General features: G+C 40.7%; 1 protein-coding gene across 1 annotated transcript in view; it reads left to right on the forward strand.

The window, feature by feature from the left end:
* The first annotated feature begins 328 nt into the window (after positions 1-328).
* Positions 329-21,756, forward strand: part of ARHGAP6 (Rho GTPase activating protein 6) — a 121,666-nt gene continuing 100,238 nt past the window's right edge. Inside the window, exon 1 of the mRNA XM_009577328.1 lies at positions 329-546. Within this exon, the coding sequence (XP_009575623.1) occupies positions 469-546 (78 nt within the window). The 5' untranslated portion in view covers positions 329-468. The remainder of the gene's footprint in view (positions 547-21,756) is intronic.

Below are 21,756 nucleotides of genomic sequence, written 5' to 3' on the forward strand. Positions count from 1 at the left end.
ACTGTCTTAAAATCTTATTTAATATTACATTTCATGACTGAATTGTAATCCTGAGAAGAAATTGAAACAGCCTACACTGAGTATAATGTCAGAGCTGTGACGTGCTATCTGGTCCGTATCAAAGTTATGCAATATAAATATTGATTGTGATTAAATACAGTAGACTACAGAATGTCAGAAGGAAATGTGATGCTAGTGTCAATCCAAAATAACTCCTCAGTGAATCTACTTTGCAAATAACTAGAGATTTTTTTCAGGCTGCTTTGTTTTTGATATTTCTGAGAGGAAGATGTAGAATCCTGTAGAATAGAGGGTAGGTTGGAAGAACATGGCACACCATCCCTTTAAAGTGTATGTTTATTAAAACTTCTTTGTTATGTCGTGACATTCTTCACGTTACATCTGTGTTTAGTTGTTACCCACAATGGCTTTACTTTTAGGTGCTTTGTGGAAAGAGTTAACCTGACCATGGACTTCAAAGAAGTTGAGAACCACATTTGTGTAAGACGTATTATTCAAAGAGAATTCACCCATCGTCTCGAAAAGGTAGAACAGATCATAACATTTAACAGTTGAATGTATACACTAAACTAAATTTGAAATGAAGCTGACTATGGACTACAATTCTCAGCCTTGAAACGGTAGCTCATTCAGAGAATATTGAATGTTTGTGTATTTCATGCATGTATATGTATTGTTAGGTTGGTTGGGGTTTCGACAGCAAAAGTTAAGGATGTATTTTCTTCAAATGCAGCTATGCCAGATTGTAGTTCACAGGTTGCCGCTTAAGAAACAGTGAAACATCTTAGACTGATCTGAACATCCTGCAGTCAGCAGTGCTTAGCAGGTATAAATGGGTGTGGAACCAGAGAGGCAGGATTTATACTTAGCATTTAACTCTTTCTCCCTTTGTCTTCGTTTCTTTTTGTAATGGTCTGTAAAGCACTGAGATAATCTTGGCTTCCTGTACTTTATTTTCACATTAGTGAAAATTATCTGAACCCTGTGATGTAGACTATAGACTCCAGTATTGCAGCGACTTGTAACTTCTTTTCCTGAATGGATATGCCTTGTTTAGTGTGGCATGAATAAGGATATGTTTGCACATAAATGTATGTAGAACCACAGGCTGATAATGAAATGTGTGATTTCTTGTGGTGGTTGGTTTTCTTTTTCCCCCAAGTATCAATACTGCAGTGATGTGTATTTCTGCTTGTATGTTAAAAGATACACAATCTGTGCTTTCTGACGCTTTTACGTAGTATAATTTTCATGGCAAAACTCATCCAATACGTAAATATCCATTTTCAGATGTGGTACACTAGAACTCTCCCATTCAAACACTATAAATAACAGAAGTCCTTCAGTTGCTTCCTCCCTCAGTCCTTGGGAGCATATCCATGAGATTCACAAATGCCAAACCAAGAGCGAATTAATTCCACAGCCAACGATCCCTTGAAAAGCCTTACTTTCCAGCTGCCTTCTAAATCAAAAGGTCTGCAAATGAGTGTGGCCCACTCAGTGCTTTGACAGAGAGGAAGCTATGCATGTATTTACATCCTTCTCTTAGCTTGCCATACCTCTTTGTTTTAAATTTCTGTAAAATTCCTTCTTCTGCAGCCAGACTGTCCAATCTGGAGCATCCAGAAATCATGAGATGGATTGAAAAATACGGAGACAGATTTAAAAAATATGTACTTGTTGGTTCTTTTGACTTTTTGTTTTCTAAACATTCACATATTTCTGAACTCTGCAGAACTCTGAGGGCTCAAATCCTACTTTAAGAGGCAAAATAAAATGTGAAATTGAGATTTCCATATAATCATGGGTTGGGCTTCAAAACACAGGAGCTTCCCTGCAGTTCACCGAGTTCACTGCAAAACGGCAAAGTGTCCATCAACCAAAAGCTGTAACAGTGTAGAATTGTGATGCATTTACTTAAATGCAAATCTGCTGTTGTTAATGTAGCCCAAAGTGGGCACGAACTGTGAACTATGTGTTAGGCCTTAGTTGGGATAGTCTCCAAACAAGTGGGGCAGGGGAAGGAGGGGGAAAGGACCTAATTTGGATAATACAATCTGTGAGTTCCTATTGTATTTCCAGGGCAAATGCTACACTCATAATTAGAGCATCAGTAACAATGTGAGGAAATGTTATGCTTTTGGCTGTAGAAAACCTTACCTGAAGTCAACAGTAGATTTAAAGCTCTTATTGGAAAAAGCAGGAGGAGATTTTATTCATCATGAAAACTCAAGGAGCTCTTGAGACGATGTTTTAAAGATGCAAAAATTACTCATGTTCTAATTAGCACATCCTTCTCAGGGAATGATGATTGGCTGTTAGCAAAGTTTTTCTGGAAATGTCGAGGCTTTTGGATAAGACATGTCTTCCGCCACTCCAGGCTGGTTGTTTGTAAAACTGAACTGCTTCGTATCTACAGGATAATGCAGTGCCAGAGTGGCCAGAGTGCTCATGATTCTGTGAGGTGATGTGGAAAGTGGAGTATGGATTAAAGGTATGGACGATGGGAAGGAATGACCAAGAGGTAGGGAAGATGGTAGAATGAAAAAATAAAAGGAAAACCAGGCTGTCAAAAATGGCTTCTTTTCAGTCTTCCCACCAAGATTTTCTTAGGCTACACTAATCTTGACGATAACAAAATGCTTCATAAATTCAAAGTGTAAACGCAAAGGATTTTTTTCTCTTATTCTCTGGTGCAGTTTTTAGTTTTATGACTCTTGTTCTTTTCCAGCTGAGTGCTATTTCCAGGGAAGCCAATTCATGCGTTTTAGAAGTGAGCAGTGCTTCGGGAACTCTCAGATCTGACTGAAAAAATACAAAACCTTAAGTGAAGTACTGACGTGAAGACCTAGAAATGCAAGGAACCATGCATATGATCAGTATTCATCTTCATTCCCAGTATTCCTGTTACAGTAACAGAAGTACTTCCATACCTTATCTGCTTTTTGGTTTTGATGCTGAATTGCCAGAAACATCTGATTCTGAGTGTAAACTCCAAATTATCAGAAGCTCCTCTTGGGCTTTGAAGTGCCATTCTGATCACTGTATGGCGGGAGCGGACTTCCTTGTCTTGCTGCAAACCTCAGGTCTGTCTGCAGGACATCATCAGGGCTGACTTGCTGCAGTCTAACACCCGGTGGGAAGATGATTGAGTTGAACGTGATTGCAAATCGTAATTTCTTATCTTTAAGCAGTAATACTCATTGCAGAATTTTGATCTCCGAAACAGAAAAGATCATCTTTTGTGTACCTATGTACTAGGTCCCCAAATCCAATTTCTCTGGTAATTAGCAACAAAAGTGCAGCAGTAGCATTGGGGATGCTTAGATTAGATGCTTGGCTGAATAAATAACTGGTTAGGATCATGGGGAAGATTGCTGGGCCAAAACATCTTTTTCTCTTTTCTGTTTTCTTTGTCAATATGATCCCAGAACGTTTAACACAACGTTTCTCTTCAGCCTAAGACTTGGATGAAGAATACCAGCTTTTCAAGGAAGTCTGGTGCTTGTGGGATAGGTTGCAAGTCTGGTGTAACATTTTATTGACTTGGAAAGATTTTCTTTAGTCCCTCCAGTATTACCCTGCTTTATTACCTCAGGTTATTTCTATAAGCCTGCTTTGTGAAAATTCTGTTGCATTGAGTTTCTTTATGTGACATAACAATTTAAATACAGTGGTGTGATACCTTAGATCAAAGTTGGGATTCAGTCTATACTTGAGATGATTTGCAATTTAAAAACCAAGTTCCATGTGTAGTTTGTTGTCAGTGTAGAAAATAATAAAGTTATTTTCACTTACTAGACCAAGCAGATAGAGGTATTAGGCCAATAAGCCACATTTGCTTATTTTTTAAAAGTATAAATCTTGCATCAAGATAACTTTTTGTGCTTGTTAGAGTGAAACTCAGACAGCTATAATTTTTAAGTAGAGATAGATATTCTTCTGAGGAACAAGAACACTTTTTCCAGTTCATTAATTTTCTATTGTTTTCCTTTTGCTTCTTGCTTGAATTTCATCTCTCAAACACTAGTTTCTTTGAATTAAGCAAATATATTTGTATCTATATAATAAGATATATTATATCTAGCACTCTATTTCCTTACTCTCTAAAGTGGGTGTAGTAAAAAGAGGAAGATTCGCTGAGTTACTGTTCTTGTTTCTTTCCCAGGAGCATTGCAAAATGTATCAACAATTTAGCAGTGTATGCATGGGTGCTTCTGAGGGGGACAAAAGAAAATTCATTGTTGGCCATGGCATTTAATTCATGTGTTTTGTATATGCAGTGCTTTATAGGAACCATTAACAGAGGCTCTTTGGAGAGTGTAAATATTACAAGAAACAGGCTATTTATAAAGTTTCAGAAAATGTCCCTCAATGCATGTGCATTATAATGTATTTCTTAATATGTTTAGGTAGTTGCTGTCATTGTTAAATTGCCGAGCATTTAATTGTAGTTTGTATCATCAGATCTGGACTCCATTCAGCATTGGTATTTCCCACTTGTAGTGCTTTTCAGTTTACAGACTTGCATATGTGCTGTTGGAAATTAAGGCCAGGGATTGACAGTGGCTGTGGTGGTGTGCCTTGGGGAATAATTTAGAGCTGATTTACACAATCAACTTTTAAAAAAAAAAAAAAAAAGAAAAAAGAAAAAAAAAGGAAAAAAGTCAGAAAGCAAACCAAAAACCTGCCCTGTTAAACTTTCTCTATATCTAGTTACACTGGTGTTTTCAAGCATAATTTGTTTTAGCCTTCTTTATAGTGTCTTTTATTCATTATTTAGCTACTTGCTATATTTACAAAATGCTGGAAGACTGGGAGGGGAGAGGAGCAGATGAACAGCATGCTGGCTACGACAGGAGAAGCATCAAGTAGATTCAGGTGACGGCAGTTCGGACTTTAGCCGCTTGATAACTGTTTAGCAATTTTGACTTGCAGATCTGTCTTTATCTCTACAGTATAACTTAAAACTGTGGGAAGAGAAAATAAAAAGCAATTAATCTTTTATCTCTCCACAGTAATAACTGTCTGATGGCATACTTATAGCTGCCAGTAAGAGCAGAGTGAAGTTAGTTTTTACAGACTTGAAGTTTGGTGATGTTGAACATATAGTAAGTTATAATTCAACATTATGAATTTGAAGTGGGTCTAGCTATGATATGATCTGATGGCCACAGCCTTACTTTATAATATGATACAGCGTGTGTACATAGCATTAGCACTCTGCTTAGAGAACTACAGTGTCTTTAACATCCCAGATCATTGCATGGTAAATCTTCCTGCCATGGTCCTTGCTGTCCCTGTGCTCTCTCTAGTTTCAGTCACTTCAGGTTGTGAAGGCTCACTGGCTGAGTGGAGTTTTACAGATTCCTGCATCTTGAAGGAAATGTAGAGTCCCCAGATGTGGGAGCAGAACCTGCAAGAATCTGTAAACTTGGCTACACGGAGAAAATGACCACAACCATTAAAACGTGAGATAATATATCTCCCATGCACTGGGAAAAAACCAAAAATGCAAAACCAGACTGTATGAAAGCATTATCTAGTATGTCTAAAAACAGCACTGTATGTGTTTCTATTTTAAGATTTTTTTAACATAAATTGATGTTATCTAACTCCACATGTTTCTACTGAGGGAATGTCATCCTGAGTGCACAGAACATGCACATCGACTTGAATGAATAAACAACTCTTCTTTGCCATTTTCTCTGAAAACTGAAGGCAGGGAAGAGGGAACGTGATTTCCCTTGCTACCTTTAACTCCTTCCACAGGTTGAGTGTGTGTCATAAACAAACAAACAAACAAGAAGAATTTTTTATTGGAACAAACAGGGGGGGAAGCATGAGCTAAAGCCCTGAAGACATCTCACCTTCTGAAACCTCTTGCCACTTTGCATCACAAATACTCCTGATGTTCAGGATTTTGCACTGTGTGGAGGCCACCTGGAAACCTGTCAATGGTACTTCTCAGTTAAGCCTTGGGATGAGTGGCCTTCTTTGGGAGCTGTATGGGAACGAACCTCCTTGCTGAAATCCAGAAGGTTGAGGGTGGGTGAAAAATACAGTCAAAACAACACCCTGGTTTTAATAAGCACCACGGTTTCTACTTTTCCAGTTTCTCTTGCACCTGGCAAGGGCACAGAGGCTATTTTTGAACTGTCTAGACTATTCCTCTAAAAAGAATCTCTTCTTTTTCCTCTTCTGCTTATTGGTCATCAGGAAGAAGGCATTTAGCAATTTGCCCACATGCTGAGCCCATATAAATGTTTTACAAAGCATGTTTATAGAACTGTTGTAAGAGCACATCTCTTCAAGAGCTATGCATTTATAAAACTGACTTGCATGTAGCTTAATCAGTCTAGCAGGCTGACTACCAAAGTAAATTTTTACATGACATTTTGTATTAAGGTAAAATTCCACCCCCCAATTTAGCTTTAAAAAGTTTATACATGGACACAAAGATAAAATGTGAATGTACAGCAGAGTCATTTAAAGTTCACATTTCCGATAATTGATTATCGGAATTATTATTATTGATTATTCCGATGATTGGTTATTTCTCCTGTGGGCACAGCTTGCTTGCTCTGTTTTCTTCCTGACCCTTTAGGTGAGACCCTTACAGATGACATGTTAGAGACAGATGGTGGGACAGATAACTCAGCAGGCATCAGTGTATCGGCCTGCTGGCTCTGAAACGTGGCTGGAAGGATGCTGCTGCACTTCTCACCGTTTGCCTCTTGGCTGCTCTTTCCTGTCGCCACTGAAAATCTCGCTACTGCTTCTCTTTCTTCTGAAGATGCTTCTCCCTACTGTTGACTTTTCCTCTTTTTTTTTTTTTTCCCCCCCTTCTCTTTTCTTTTCCCTTCTCTTCTCTCCCCAGAGAATAATTTAGGAGCGTTCTATTTTTGTTATGTGTGAGTATATATGTGTTTATACCTTCAGTGCTGTGAAAGGTTGGTTATGAAATGGCTTTTCAGACAGTCTGATATAGTAGAAGAAAGAACCCCTCTCACAAATGTCACCCTGTTGTAATCTGAGACCATCATAGCTTTTCATTAAATGGGGTTGCTTCATCAAAGCTAACTGGGGTTGGAAGTTGCTGTGGATTGCTGCTTTCTGGGTACTCAGAAACCTCTTGGAGTTGATTTTGTGCTAGCATGGAAAATCTAACTAAAATGACAGTAATCATCCAGTTCTGAACAGAACAGGGAAGCCATGGTAGATGGTGTTGGCTGGCGACATGATAAGTAAAACACTTTCTTTCTTTTCCCCATAAGCTTTGCCTGTCATGCTCGCCGGTACAGCCTCACTCTTTTCCTCTGCTCTCCCATCTGCTCAGCTGTGCCCAGCTGCAGCTGCTTTTCTTGTTCCTGCTCTGGTGGGGTGTTTACAGACAGACCAGACTCTGCTCCGCTGTCTCTGCTGGTATCTCTGGCTGGCTGGATGGGGCATGTTTAGACAGGAAATTTAGCTCAAGTATAATGCTAGGCTAGTGTGACTCTGAACCTGCCTGCTTCATGGCTTGTGAGATTAATGTGTTGCGCATAGAAACTCATGGCGTGTCTCCATCCAGATGTGAAAAATGCTCTAAAATTTTATTCCTTGCAGCAGAGACTGTTGTTATTATTACTACTACTATTATTATTGTTAAGCATTTGGACAACCCACTTGTAGTGACCTGATCCATGACAGTAATTCAAATGGTAGCTATAACTTTAGTAGCAATTGAAACATGAAAGAGCTGTAGATGCCAACAGCAGCTAAGAGTCCAAAGGGGAACAGGGAATGGCTGGAAAAAAAATCTCCCCTTTAAACATTTGCAGATGTATTTTGTATAGCATGCTGTATCTACATATAAGGTGTGTATGTGTGTATGTATGCAGACATAGTTTAACACAACCTAATTTTTGTAAAGATCATGTTAACTGTGAGTTAATCCAATGTCAATTTGGGGTGCCTTGATTACAGATAAGAAACTGAAATAGCAGTTTTGCTGAAGTTTTTAAAATAATTTGTTTCTGGAAATAAGCGTGTTGCTCATTTCTCACAAGCAGCTATTTTTCTGGTGCTTATCTTTGTGTGTGTTGACGAGATAGAGCAATATATGTGCCTCTGACTGGTAAATTTCTGTTGAATTTTATTTACAATATTGAGGTTTATTTTTAAGAAAAGGCAGGAGTTACTACGTATCGTACATAGTTTCACAGTGAGTTTAAGACTGGCAGAATCACACTTAGTAAGGGCGTTTGATGAAGTTGTTTCCTCTCTGAACTCTGGAAGATTCCTTCCCAGGATGGAGCTCAGAAATATATTACATTTTTGAGTGCATTCACGAGTAGGGTCCACAACTTGACATCACAAGTGACATCACAGCTTGATTCTAATTGTATGATAGTATAGTGATGGTGCTGTTTCACCTTCCTTTCTCCTTTCATGCTTAACAAATGCTAATCATACTTGAAAATCTCAAGATTGCTTGTCAGTCGTTCATTTCTAATTGCCCACATTGCTTACCTGGATATTTTCTGCATTGGTCAAATTCTGCATTCAGATAACCAGATAACAGTGTTAATTACCGAGTAACATTCTGATAGCTAAGTTCTGTAAAAGATATGAGGGATTTTCCCCTTTTTTTTAAGCTGTATTTTCCTTTTAGTGAAATGCATTGTGAGTCAAACCTAGTTCAGAAATGTCCCTCAGACCATTCCTCCTCCTTCTCTGCCAAGCCTACTGTCCTCCCTGCCCTTTCTCCTCCTGACTGTCAAGCTATTTCCCACCAGATTCAGGCTTTGTAACTCAGCTGTGCCTGGTCTTTTGTCTTTTCCAAGGCTTGTTACGGAGTTTTCCGTTGCGTGACCAGCAGTGTTTCCATCACAGTAACAAAGTGTAGGCATTTCTCCATGGGTAAATACCTAGTGATTCGATGGGGGACACCAACATCTTGGTCATGGGACGGGAACATGCCTAGCTGTAGGACGGGATGGATGCTGAGGCAGCCCTTACTTCGTGACCCAACGGTCACAGGCGCTCCCGTGCACTTACCTGAGCAGATGTGCACTACGTCCTCGATGGGGAGGGAGCTGGCACTTTGTCGTGTCAGAGGTGTCCTTCCAACCGTGTGGCTGGGAAGGGACTGTGAAGCCTCCACAAGACAGAGCGGCAGAAGGAAAAAAGGGCAAGTAATCCAGACAAGTGTTTGGGCAGGTCAGGTCCGAGCTGTTGTAGCCGGAGCTTCCCTGCTCTTATGTGCAGTGTTACAAACATGGACAGATCCATACATAGCTTCCATTATACCATGACATCCATAGTCAGCCTTCTGTCTTCTCACAGTACCAAATTAAATTTGACTGGGGAAATTCTCTGTTAGTTAAGACTGACATTTTGGGAGCTGATATTATATTTACATCCTAACCATAGCTCGGAGCTATATTCCTTCCTCTAAAGAGAAATAATTGACTTATTTCACCATTACTGTTCTTTAGTTCTTCAATAAATATTCAAGATCTTGCAGTCTCATAGTGGTTTCCTCCATCATAATGTTGACTTTATTATTAAAATGTGATTATACTATACTTTGCTGAAATAGAGGTTTTTATTTCATTTTTTTTTAAATTCTGGAAATTCGTGATAAACACTTCTGTATTCTAATGGTAGCTGATATCTGCAAGAGGATGTCTGTCAGACTTCTTATGCATGCTACTCTGCTTCCAACTACAAAAATGCTTTCTGAAAAGCATTCAAAATTATATTCTTTACTATAAAAACCTTTAAGCAGGTAAGGGGTAGGGTTTTTTTGTTGTTGTTTGGGTTTTTTTCTTTTTTTATAAACTGCCTCTGAAGGAGATGGAGTAGAAGCTATTTGTGCAATTGCAGTGCATCACCTTTAAGGAGCAGCAGCTCCTCATACAAATGGAGAGAATGAAAATCAAAAGAATGAAAGAAAAAAAATCCTTCGTTCTCAAGAAATTGACTTTCTTTGCTTTTTCAGTACCATCACAGGTGGTCATATGGGGAAAACCCCTCCTAGTTTAAGCTTTCTTACATTTCCTTGCCTTATCCTGAGGCTGTTTACTCCTCTTTAATGCTGTAAAACTTTTTATTTAGACACTTAAAAAAAAAAAAAAGAATAACCTAAGGGCTTGTGCTATAGTGTATGACTCATCATGCTTTTTTTGGGAGGAGGAACTTGCTGTATCCTGGTGCGTATTCAGAAGTAGCCAAGCTACTAGGCTCAGACATTTGAGGGTTTTTTCCCCTCCTTCTATCAGGCCATATGCACTCAAGCTTCCTGTCTCAGGAAATGGGTATGAACTTCTTTCTCTCTCCCTTAGTCCCTGTTTTTTTCATCCGAAGGGAGCTGAGTTTCTGGTGATCAGCTCCAGGAGTAGGATATGTGGGATAGGAGGTCCTTTTTGGTTTGTAGCTAAAGCAGAACTCAGAAGAAAATGTTACCAAATATTTGCTTGTTCTGAAGAACAGGTTCACTTTATTATTTAAAGGCAGACTGAGATAATGTCTCGCAAATTAAAAATCTGAAGTTATAAAAACATTAAAGAGAAGTATTTTAAAATCTATCTCTGTAGCCAAGTTAGATAGTTCCTCTTCCACATTTTATAATTTTCGTTTTTAAAGTGTCACCTTGTTTATATGTGGATAAAACTTGGCTTCAACATGTGTCCCTTTACAATAACTTTTAGTAAAATACTGCGATATTTGATGTAGCAGAGCTACTTGTACATTATCATTATTCTAAAACAAAAGAATTCAGATTAAATAGGTGTGGTACTGGAAGTGAGATAAGCTTGCAACAGAAAATACTATTGGAGCAGCAAAAAAGGGTGATAAAACCCATAGTGTAACATGAAACATAAAGCTGTAGATAAAAGAGGAAGTTTTTAAGGGAATATTAAGAAGCCTCTTGCTCGATGGCTGATCCTGTCAGCTGGCTATCATATTTAAAATGCTATATTTGAAGAGGTTTGTGTATTCTGGACATTTTTGTATAGGGATAATAAAAAAAAAAAGTTAAAATGGCTGTAATACTAGCTGTGTGTCACTTTTTTCTTGGTTTTTTTTTTTTGAATGTGCTGGAGTCCCAGATGCATTCGTTGCTGTCTAGGCATGAGCTAGAGGTATAAACCACTGCAAGAATTGTCACTCAGGGCAGCTTAAGCAACACTCAAATGCTCACATTGTATACAATATCCTACTCTTGAGGTGGAGCCTTAATAATCAGCAGAAGGTGCTGAACACTGATGAGCAAAGACCTTTCCCATTTTGTGTGGCTGTGGCAAGGAGAACACATCTTCCTGTAATCCTTGGTTTTAGGCAAATTGTGATGAACTGCCTCTGTGTAGCATGCATAATTTGCAATTTGTGGTTATACCTCTTGTGAGCATACAGCGCACGTAAGCTTCTCCCAGAGCTGAAACTTGAATATATGTGCAAGTAGTCAATAAGCAGCACTCTGAAAATCATTTCTCCCGAACACATGCAAGGTGAGTCACAGACAAATGAAGATGGAAGGTGAATACAAAGGCAGAACGGATCCAACTGATATCAGCCCATATATCACTCTAGCACAGAAGGTGCATGTTTGCACATTCTGCTGGAGCAGTTTGGTATCTGCCTACAGCTGTATGACCTGTGCTTTATGGCTGTCATAGACAACACACCATAATGTGTAGTGTGAATGCTTCCGTTTCTCTTTTAATGTAGATCAATGAGGTGGCTTGAATCAACTGAAGAACGAGGCATAGATGTTAAATAACGGCTAGCTCAACTATGATTTGCCAGCTGTAAAGTGGTGATGAATTTCTAGGGTCAGTAACTTCTCAATCCAGTCCGCCCACATCTGTGAAAGCATGCCTGCGCATGGCTTTGTAACAGCACAGATATTTTTCATATTTAGGATGAAGATCCCTGGCAAGATTCTTGACTGATCTTAGCTGGTGAATTGATGGGATGAAATTGCTTGCTTTGCTTTATAGTTAAGCATACTGTAGTTAATAAGGCCCTACTCTGTCGCACCTTTTTTGGACATAAATCTCTCAGTTCTGCTTTGGGAACCTTGGTGCAAATTACAGCAGCCCTTGTTTATAGCTCTGGAGTTCTTTGTTCCAGCCCTAAGTCTGACATTCAAAACGTCGCAAGGTGGCCTTGAGCTGCTGGCTGCCGTGTGTTTCTTCATTCTCTGCAGAAGATCTACAGATGCTAAGTGGTAGTAAAAAGCAAATGGTATCTTGCACTTCATTCAGGAGCATTCATTAGCATAGCAGCCTGAGTCCTTGTCATGCAGGTGCATGAGTCTGGATAAATTATGGGATACCATAGAAATAAGGGATGTGTGAAAGAGAGGCAATATCAGTAGAAGTGTGAAAGGAAGACCGGGCACAGGAAAACAAAGCTGCTTAGAGTGTCTGCTCAAACACAAGATGCGAAAGAGAGAAAGCAGAAGAAGAACGAGGGCATGGGAACAGTCCAACAATGTCTTAAGTGCAGCAGAAAAATGTCAGCTGGTTTGGGATTCCTGATAGGAAGGTCAGCCACCAATGCCTACTTACAGCTGTCGCTCTTGGTGGGCAGAGCTGGGACCGACTAAGGACATCCCTCAGCAGTCCTCACCTAATGGCAGGTAGTGATTGCTGTTAACTTGGGGAACAGATCAGTTCAATGCTTGCAGTTCAAACTGGTGGTTGTGTGTCACTGCTCCCAGAAGTCAAGTGACCTTGTTTATGCTCTGTAGCTGGGCCAGAATGCAGCTGTTTCCACTGTAAACGCTCATAGAAAGCCGGTTTCAGGATACGCGTATGCATATTACTTTGCAACTAATTTTGTATTGACACACACGCTAACCCCTCCTCCCATAGTTGCCTGAGTGCTTTCTGCTGGTGTAGGCAGAGCAAGTACATTGTACATTTTTGGTTCATTTTAGCCCTGTCAGAGAAACAAGTGGGTTGGTAGAAAGGAACAAAAGTGATGCTTCTGAAGAAACGAACTGCAAGGTGAAGTGGCCAGGTAGCTCAGACCCTTCTAGAAGAACTGAAAATAATTTTATGTGGAACCATTAATCCCCCAGTTTACAAGTCACTTCACAGGAAAATTATGATAAAACTACTATAATAGGAAAACATAAGTATATCCAAGTCTGAAATTGCTTTGGAAGAGTAGAATTTTTATATATTCCTGAATGCAATCTGTGCAATACCACAATGCTCTCTTTTCTAGACAGCAATTAAAAATAATCATCCCATTAGGTATGAGAACAGATTTGTTTGTGTTAATAGTTTCTAAAACCAAAAACATTTAGGCATGAAAATACTTTAAGCATCAGATTCTGGTTGGAAATAGAACAGAGCTGCTGGGGATTGAGGGAGGTAAGAAGGTGGGAAGGACCTCGGTTCTGCTGAACAAACATTCTGCCCTAGGTAGTGTCCTTGAACATGTAAAAGCTTCCCAGGGATCTTTGCTTATCATTAATATTGGCATGCTGCACAAAGGGGAGGAATATATTTTCACTTTCTCATGAGATTTTCTTCAGTAGTGTGTGATTTGTCCTGTTTCTGACAGAGCTTTCTCAAGGGCTCTCTTTATGCTGGTGGTTTTCAGTCTCTTTTTTTGGTTTGTAACCTATTCAGATGTGTCCAGTGGAGGAGAATTTCAGCCAGTTGAGAGAAGGCTTGTTCTCCATGGTGACGGAGCAGGGATCCCCTAGGAATGAATGAGAAGCAGTGGCTGTGAAGAGGGGTTGTCTCTTTAGGTGCTGGGTAGGAGATGTGTCTTTGACTTTGCCTTTCCTGAGCTAGAGATGTTGCAACGTGTGTTATGAGATGATGTCCCCATTGCACGTGCCTTTCCTGTGAGGGAAGGAATGAGAGAGGGAGTGACATCTGACAGATGCGTAGGCATTTTGCTTAATGCTGGAAGATGTAGTGATGAAATAAGCTGCATGGAGTAGCGTTCCCTATAACGCAGAGAAAGAAGGGAAAAAAGGAAGAGGAAAAAAAAGAAGAGGTAGAGGCAGGGAAAAAAGTAAGAATTTTAAGGATTTCAGGTAGCTGTCTCTACGGAAGTGTACCTTGGAGCAAAAGCCCTGTGAAGACTTTGTCAGCTCCTTGGAGAGCCTCTTTCTTTTTAAACAACGTGAAAGTGCCAGAAACTGTGTCCTTCAGCTGGGGGAGAACTGTGTTGTATGTGAGTGTTTTGGAGAAGTTCTGTATCTTGGAGGAAGAGGAACCGGAGTGTGGTTTGACAGTTGCTACAGCAACTAACGTTTTTTTAATGGAAGGCAAGGATAAGTGATGGTATAAAGTCTTGTGTAACTGACGTACCTTCCCCCGCTTCCTGCCAATTTTCCAGTATATTAAAACAATAAGTAATTTATGAGTTCAGCTGAGAAACGGCTGTTCGTTTGCCCAGCTCAGCCACATTTGCAAGACTGCGTGATATTTATGGAGACAGTAGAGAAGAAACTATTTACGCAGTGGAAAGCAAGGATTCAGGCATCTCTGAAAAGTATACTTTGCAAGGGAAAAATGCATTTCTTGTTCTGCCTGAAGAAATTAGATGTGGATGTTACTGGCCTAAGCCTTCTTTATCTCATAACTTCCTTTCTTCTCATCCTCTCCCTTCCCCCCTTTTTTGCAACTCCCTTTGGTTACTGTGGAATTATTTTTTAATGTAGGAAAGATGATGTAGTATAGAACAAATGAAAGATGATGAAAACTCGTGGCAGGAGGGAAATTCTGCTGGTCCTCCGTGCAGCAGTGTTGCAGAACCAGCCCTGGCGTAGACGTGCTCCAATAACTACTGTCTAGGGAGAGAATTTAACCCTCGTAATTTTTTTAGGACCCAGCTGGCTGCTAACATCTGGGAGGAATGATACCATAGCAGAAACCACACACCATGTTCCAGAGTATACAGACACTCACTTTAAGATACAGAAAGGTATCTTAATCCTGAGCTTTCATTTGCCAGTTTAAGGTCACATCTTTAAATTTAACGACGGTTTCAGTTTTACTAGTGAAATCTGGGGGCATTTTACAGCTGAATTTCAGGGGAAGACGGTTTGGCTAATACTCTGTGTTTTTTGAAATCTTGCTGGAAGTCTTAGGCTGCAAAGAGTCACTTATATAGCACTTTGCCTCCCCCTTGGGTTCTCTATGTAAGATCAGAATTAATTAATTAAAGGTAGAGTTAAGGTTACTGATTTGAATTAAAGACTAAGTATTAAACTATAAAGCATCTTTATAAAATAAAATATAAATATGAACAATTATGGAATCTTAAATACAAGGTTACCCAATTTTTACACCAGTGTTAAAGCCTTGTTTTCATGAACCAGATGTGTTTACCTAGCTCTTTAGAAATAAGATTTATGTTACAGATGTCCTTGCTAATATTTTGAGAATTAACAACTCATAACCAGAGCTCCCAGGTTTGTAGGTTTGAATCCTGTGTTTCATTTTCAGTTTAAAAAAAAAAAGAAGTTACCTTCGATACAATTAATGACAATTTTATACTGTGCACTTACTAAAAATTATGACTGAGCTAAGAGCAGGTTTTCAAGTGAATGACACTGAGGTATTTAACTGGAATAAGTTCACTGCTCTTGAGTTGCTGAGAAGCAGTGCATGAAGCGTGCACATTTTTTTGCACGGATGAGAAAGTAATAAACATTTGCTACCAATTTTATGCATTTTTAAACTCAGTAGAGGACTAGTTACTACTTCCTTGCCATTCAGTAAGCCATTTTGTGGATTTATGTTAGATGAGAGAGATAACTAAAATATCTGAAGTAAAGGGAAGACTGGCAGAAAGCGCTCTCTTCAGATATTTGTGTGCTAGTGACCATTTTTTACCCCAAGAGAAATTAGCAACATTTGAAATGTGTGACATGAACGTCTTCCTCCCCATAACATCCTGTCCAGTCTTCTCTCCCTCCCACAACCCTCTCCTCTTGCATCCTTCCCTAGATGTTGAGACAGCTCTTAGTTTTTCTTTCTGTAACTCATTCGCTTGCCCCAGTGACACAACCCCATCTCCAAATCTCATTTATGCTCACTCCTTCAGGCTCCCTCAGGGTCACCCTGCTGCAATATTCTCCTTTACATCTCACCATCTTTCTCTTAGTGATACAAACCTGCTTTCATCTGTCTCATCTTAAGCGTGTTACAGTCTTGATTCTCTGTGCTATTCCAACTCCTGCCCGTCTCCTTTCTTGTTTTCATGTCAAATCTATAGATTCAGCTACCCAGAGTTATTTTTCTTCGGTTCTGTCTGGACTTCTTCCAGGCTGGCTCCCCTTTCTTCCACTACATCTGACTGCCCTCAACCAGCATCCCACAACTGCCAACTAGCACTGCCTTAGTAGAGGGACACCAGCAGAACTTCTTGTACTTGATCAGCGTGCATTGTTTCTGCTCTTTAAGTCATGCAAAATGGAAATCTTTTACTGAATTGTTAGTGTGTGGCTGAAAGGAAGATGCTTGATTTCCTAGGGAGCAGATGAGGGTACCTGTGACATGAAGAACTATACGTAACAGAAAATACCAACATTTTTATGCTTATATTGTTTTGAAATATGGAAAAATGTCTTGAGATAATGTGATGGTCAGCAAGTGATTACATACACAGTATGCAAACCTCCCATACCTTTGAAGGTATGGTATCTCTCTTCAGCTGTATTTAACTGTTTCAGATAAGCTTCCCGCTTAATACTGTGGATTATGCTCTGACATGGGAGAGTATGCAGGTATTTATTTGATCCCCCCCCCCGAAACTGAATATGCTGTTGCTTTTTGATACAGTTCTTGGGCTTCTGATTCTTGGGCACTCAGCTGAAGCATGCTAATGCTGATGGCAGGTGTAGGCGTGCAGCACACATTTGTAAATGGTCTGAACAACTAAAATTGAAGATTTACTGAGTGATTGGAGTATTACAGTATCTTGTTTAACCAACCACGTCAGACTTTTCTGTAGATAAGCTGAAGTTTCTCACCTAAAGATATAATTTGAAAGCAAAACTTGCAGTTTGTCAGACTAATCGGTCATCACTCGCATTAGTAAAAATGGAAGGTTGAGACAAAAATACACGAGGATATTCAGATATGTCTTATCCAGGTTCATTTAGTGACCTAAGCTAGTGCTAGTTTAAAACCTTTTGGGCATGGATATTACACATGTGTTTTGTCTTAGGAAACATGAAGGAAAAGCACTGTTCTCTCTCTCTCTCTTTTTTTCTTTCTTTTTTTTTCTTTCTTTCTTTCTTTTTTTTCCCCCCAGATCAGACAAGAAGTTATTCGCAGTTGTCTTGAAAGTGAATTCCTACTAAATGGCTAGAAATAGCTACTATGAAGTATTTTCAAAGTAGCACTAAACCAAAGATTTTTCGGCCTTCGTACTGACGGAATTACAGACCAAAGGAGTTGAACTGAAGCTCGGTTTATGCAATTGATGACAATATTTTATTGTCAAAAATCTTCAACATTATTGAAAGCAGAAAACTGTCATTTGGGAAATTGGACAGAATAGGTTATGGTCCTTGTTTTCCAGCAAATGGTTCTCTGTGGTTCTTCAATGAAAGCAGGTGCTCAGTTGTAACGATAGGAGGCTCCATGTGCAGAATTGTCCATAAACATTAAATTTAGTGGACAAAATATTGGCTTTGAAAGGGAAGCTGGCCTGACTGGGACTCAGCTCATAATTATGATAGGATAGCTTTTTTCTCCCAATGTTTTGAAGTGTGTGTTAGCACTTGTCTTTCTGTAAGGTAGGTGCACGAGGTCACCTGGGGCACCACTGCATTTTATAAGCTAGAAGGAAAATCTGATTTAGTTTGTACTGATTTTACTCAGTTAACAAGCTCTTGTGGTTCCTCTGGAGAGATGTATAAAACTGTAGGCATGACTGGGTTTCTGTGCTGTAGTTTACCATTAATGCATCCCTAAATGTACAGATTTAAATTGAAGTGTAAAAAGGTTGTTATATTTAAAAGAAAACAAAAAAAACCAACCAAAAAAAGCAAAAGCAGTGAGAGTATGCACAAGCTGTAGGACCCAGCTCCATAGCAGTGAACATAACAGCATCAAGTGGAAGAGACGTCTGCTGGCTGGCTCCACGCAGGCTACCCTGTCCAAGGCTGAGCCCGACATCAAAGGGAGATGCTAAACCCTCAGCAGGCAGGAGAGGGAGGGAGCTGAGCGAGCGGTCAGGGAGGCGATGCTCAAGGTGTCAGTGCAAACGCTGACAAGCTGGGAAGGCTCAGAGAGACGCGGAGGGAGTGCTTTGCACACTGGGCGGACGCTGGTGAGTACAACCCCTTCCTAGCCGGCTCCCTTACCTAAGGAGTGAGGCTTCGTGCAGTGGGCTCCTTATCTCGTGGCTAGCGGAGAGGTCGCACCGTGAGGCTGCGGCGAGGAGGATGTGCCTTCCCCGAGGACTCCCTTGAGCGTCCCTGGATCACATCCCGTGAAGAAACACCCCCTTGGCAGCGTCGAGGTCGTGCCGTGGCCACCCTCCTGCGTGGGGGCTCCTGGTGGAGACGCCTGGGAGGTGCCTGGTACGTGGGAATGCAGCGTGGGATGCCAGAGCACGGCGCTGTATCGCCGGAGCCTCTGGAGGAAGCTCTCTGTGGCGTGTGAAACCTGGCGAGTCAATGAGTAAGCTGTAGCCGTACGTGAGAGTGTAGTTAAAGAGTTAGCTGCAGATAAGGGGTGGCTGAGATATGTTGACTTTTGTTATCAAATAATTGATGCTCTGCTAGAAGGAGTTGGTTTTGAATTTGTTGAATCAGCTGTGGTCATAGCCCGCGAGTGAAACTTTTGACAGCTGCAGCCCTATTTGGACCAGTTGCAGTAGGTCTTGTTATCCAGGACCCGGTCCAGTATATGCAGAGTTATGGAGTGTTATCTCTGTTGCCTCATGTCTGCATATGATAACTTTTGGTGATGTGAGACTGCCAAAAAAAGACGGAAAAAAGTTCTGGTAGCTTTCTAAGAAAGGCACTCAGCTCTTTAAAGGAAGAAGCTCTCTTTGATATATGATATCCCTGAGTGTTAAATGTGAGTCCAACCTTGCAGCACAAAGGGCTGCAATATTTCTTAACCCAAAGACACTTGGAGAGTTTTCAGTGAGGCCTGGCCTTTGTTTCTAAGCATTTATATGATCTACATTGCCAGGAATATTGATAGTTACATGTGGTTTTACAAGGAGGTGTATTTAGCATTTAATGTAGCAACAGCACTTGTGTAGGGGCTGTTACTTCTTTACAGCAGTGCTTATTTACATTCACGGGTCTAACAAGTCTTTCATCCTGCTTTGCTTTTCTGCCGTTTCCCAAGCATCGCGGCTAAGCAGTGGGTTCCTTGCTGCCACCTTGCCTGTGCTGCGGTGGTGAGATGTCTGGACTGTGCGCACGTGAAGGCTCAGAGTGAAGGAATTTCCATAGCTCTCACTGCTATGTGTGCTGCCTAGGCGGTTACATTATCTATCCATCTATTTACGAATATATAACATCTCTTAGTAGACGCTGGTGTTTACACTCACTTGCTGGGAATGCTATTAGCAAAACCAGATAGAGCAAAATAAGAGAGCAGATCAACAGCTATACTTTTAAAGCTCACTGATGAACAATCCCAGCTTCTGCTACCTAAATTTGAAAGTGCAAATCTCCTAACACAAGTTATGGAAAAAATAGCAGCCATTTTTTCACCCATTCCTAGATGTGTTTGCCATGGAGTATCTGCATTAGCAAAGTCAAATTCTGACCCATTGTCAAAATATGCATTTTTTCAAAAATAATTACTGTTACTTTATCATACTGTTGTGAACTCACGTGATTGATTTGGGTGGTAACTTCTTCAGAGGTGAAAAATCAAGCCGGGCTGTAGCAGAGTGTAGCGGCTCTCAGCTTTTGAGGGCTTCTGTACTGCCAGGGTGTTGCTTTTTCTGCAGAAGCAAGGGAGGCCATGGAAAAGCCTTTGCTACTTGCAATGAGATTCCTCTTCTCAGAGGTGTGGGTCAAAGCTAATTCAAGGCTGTCCCCTCTCCGGAGCAGGAAGATTGCATTGTTGAGAGTGTAGGTTCCCTTAGCAAGCAGTTGTCCTCCTGGGCTGGAGGAAGGAAAGCTGGGAGATACGATGATCAAAGACTTGCCCTCTCTTCCCCGCATGTACCACACAGAGCACCTCCGCCTGGAAATGAAAGCAATTTGGGGGACACTGTTGTACCAAGATGCCTGGGTCTGTGTAGCTGTCATTGTTTTTTTTCCTAAGGGTAACAGCATATCCTTCATGTTGATGGCCATCTTGCCTAACTTCTTTAGCTTACCTTTAGACTGAATTAAACTGTAGCACTTGTTGATGGTTAAACTCTGCTGATGGGTATGTTATATAGGAGATCAATTCAGAACAGAAACTGGAGTTTTTTTCTGGTAGTTAAGTCTGCAAGAGCTTTCACTGACTAGATAATAATCCCATGCCGTTACCTTGCTGTTACAAAACAGCTGCTTGGCAGTGGTGTGGCCTGTTCAGACTGGACCTCAGAAATGGGTAGGCAAGTTGTGGTTGGAAATAGAAGATGGCTGTGGCAGGCTGGAAGAAAGCTAAACTGAAAAGCTGTCAGTTAATGGGATTACGAAGAAAATCTTGATTTGCTATGCATGTTGTCAATCTAGAGGCTTATTAACGTGGTCTCATCATGGTTTAAGACTTTGATCACTTGTGGATCATCCACCTCAGGCTGTAGATGTGCTCACAGGGATGTAATAACGGGAACTGTTTACCCATAGAGATACAGTGCTGCAATGCCTGTATCTGTTATCTTTCATTATCTATCAGTCAGATTATCAGGTTTGCAAAATGATAACAAATCTGGCACATTGGCTGAGGTGGTGGCATGGGTAATGGATTTCCTCAGCTCTGACAGCCTGAACACACAGGATGGTGGGTGGCTTGGGAGTGGAACGCTTGGGTGCACTCCTGCCAGTCTCCACTTTTCCTCTGGGCGCTTGCAGGATACTCTAGTGCAAAATAAATTTTAAGCACCACCATCACAGAGTTGCCTCAGACGTGCTTTGTGTCCCAAGGTTTACTTTTCCAATTTAGCATGCTGTTCCTTGAAATGTCAGCCACCTCCGGTGTTATCCCGCCTAAGTTGTAAAGTTTTCTCTCTCTGTCTTCGCTTGGCTGGGGAGGCAGGGAGGTTTTGGGACCATTCCAGGCTTTTCTGAAGCGGCTTTTTCCACTGTCAGGCGGGGTCTGGCGCCGAGTCAGCCGCTGCTTCCTGGTTCTCACCCTTCCCTCGCAGGCAGACAGATGACCTGCTTTAAGGGAGCAACCTTTCTTGGAAGGCGAAATCGGGCACAGAAATTAAACGCTGACCGTAAACATTAGCCGCCTACGTACTTATGAACATATTAATTCCACGTTAGCACTCCCTGGTGCAGTGTTCATTGATCAGTTAATTAGTATTTGCGCAGTGCTTTGAAGATGACAGTGATATGTACATTTCTGTTATCAGTATAGATTAGCATATTACACCAAGCCAGAAACATTACTGAGATAGTTATCCATATTCTGGTGAGAGAGGTGTGTGTTTATTAGGAGAGCTCAGTAAGGCACAGAACGCATCTGTTACAGAAGAGGAAAAATTTGATCTTGCCCTGTGCTGAAGAGGAATGAAGATCTGTCTTCCTCTGTTTGGGGGTTGTAATGTCAACTAACTTTTCCCCCTTCC

The sequence above is a fragment of the Fulmarus glacialis genome, unplaced genomic scaffold, assembly GCF_000690835.1.
Source record: "Fulmarus glacialis isolate BGI_N327 unplaced genomic scaffold, ASM69083v1 scaffold2185, whole genome shotgun sequence".
Taxonomy (NCBI): Eukaryota; Metazoa; Chordata; class Aves; order Procellariiformes; family Procellariidae; genus Fulmarus; species Fulmarus glacialis.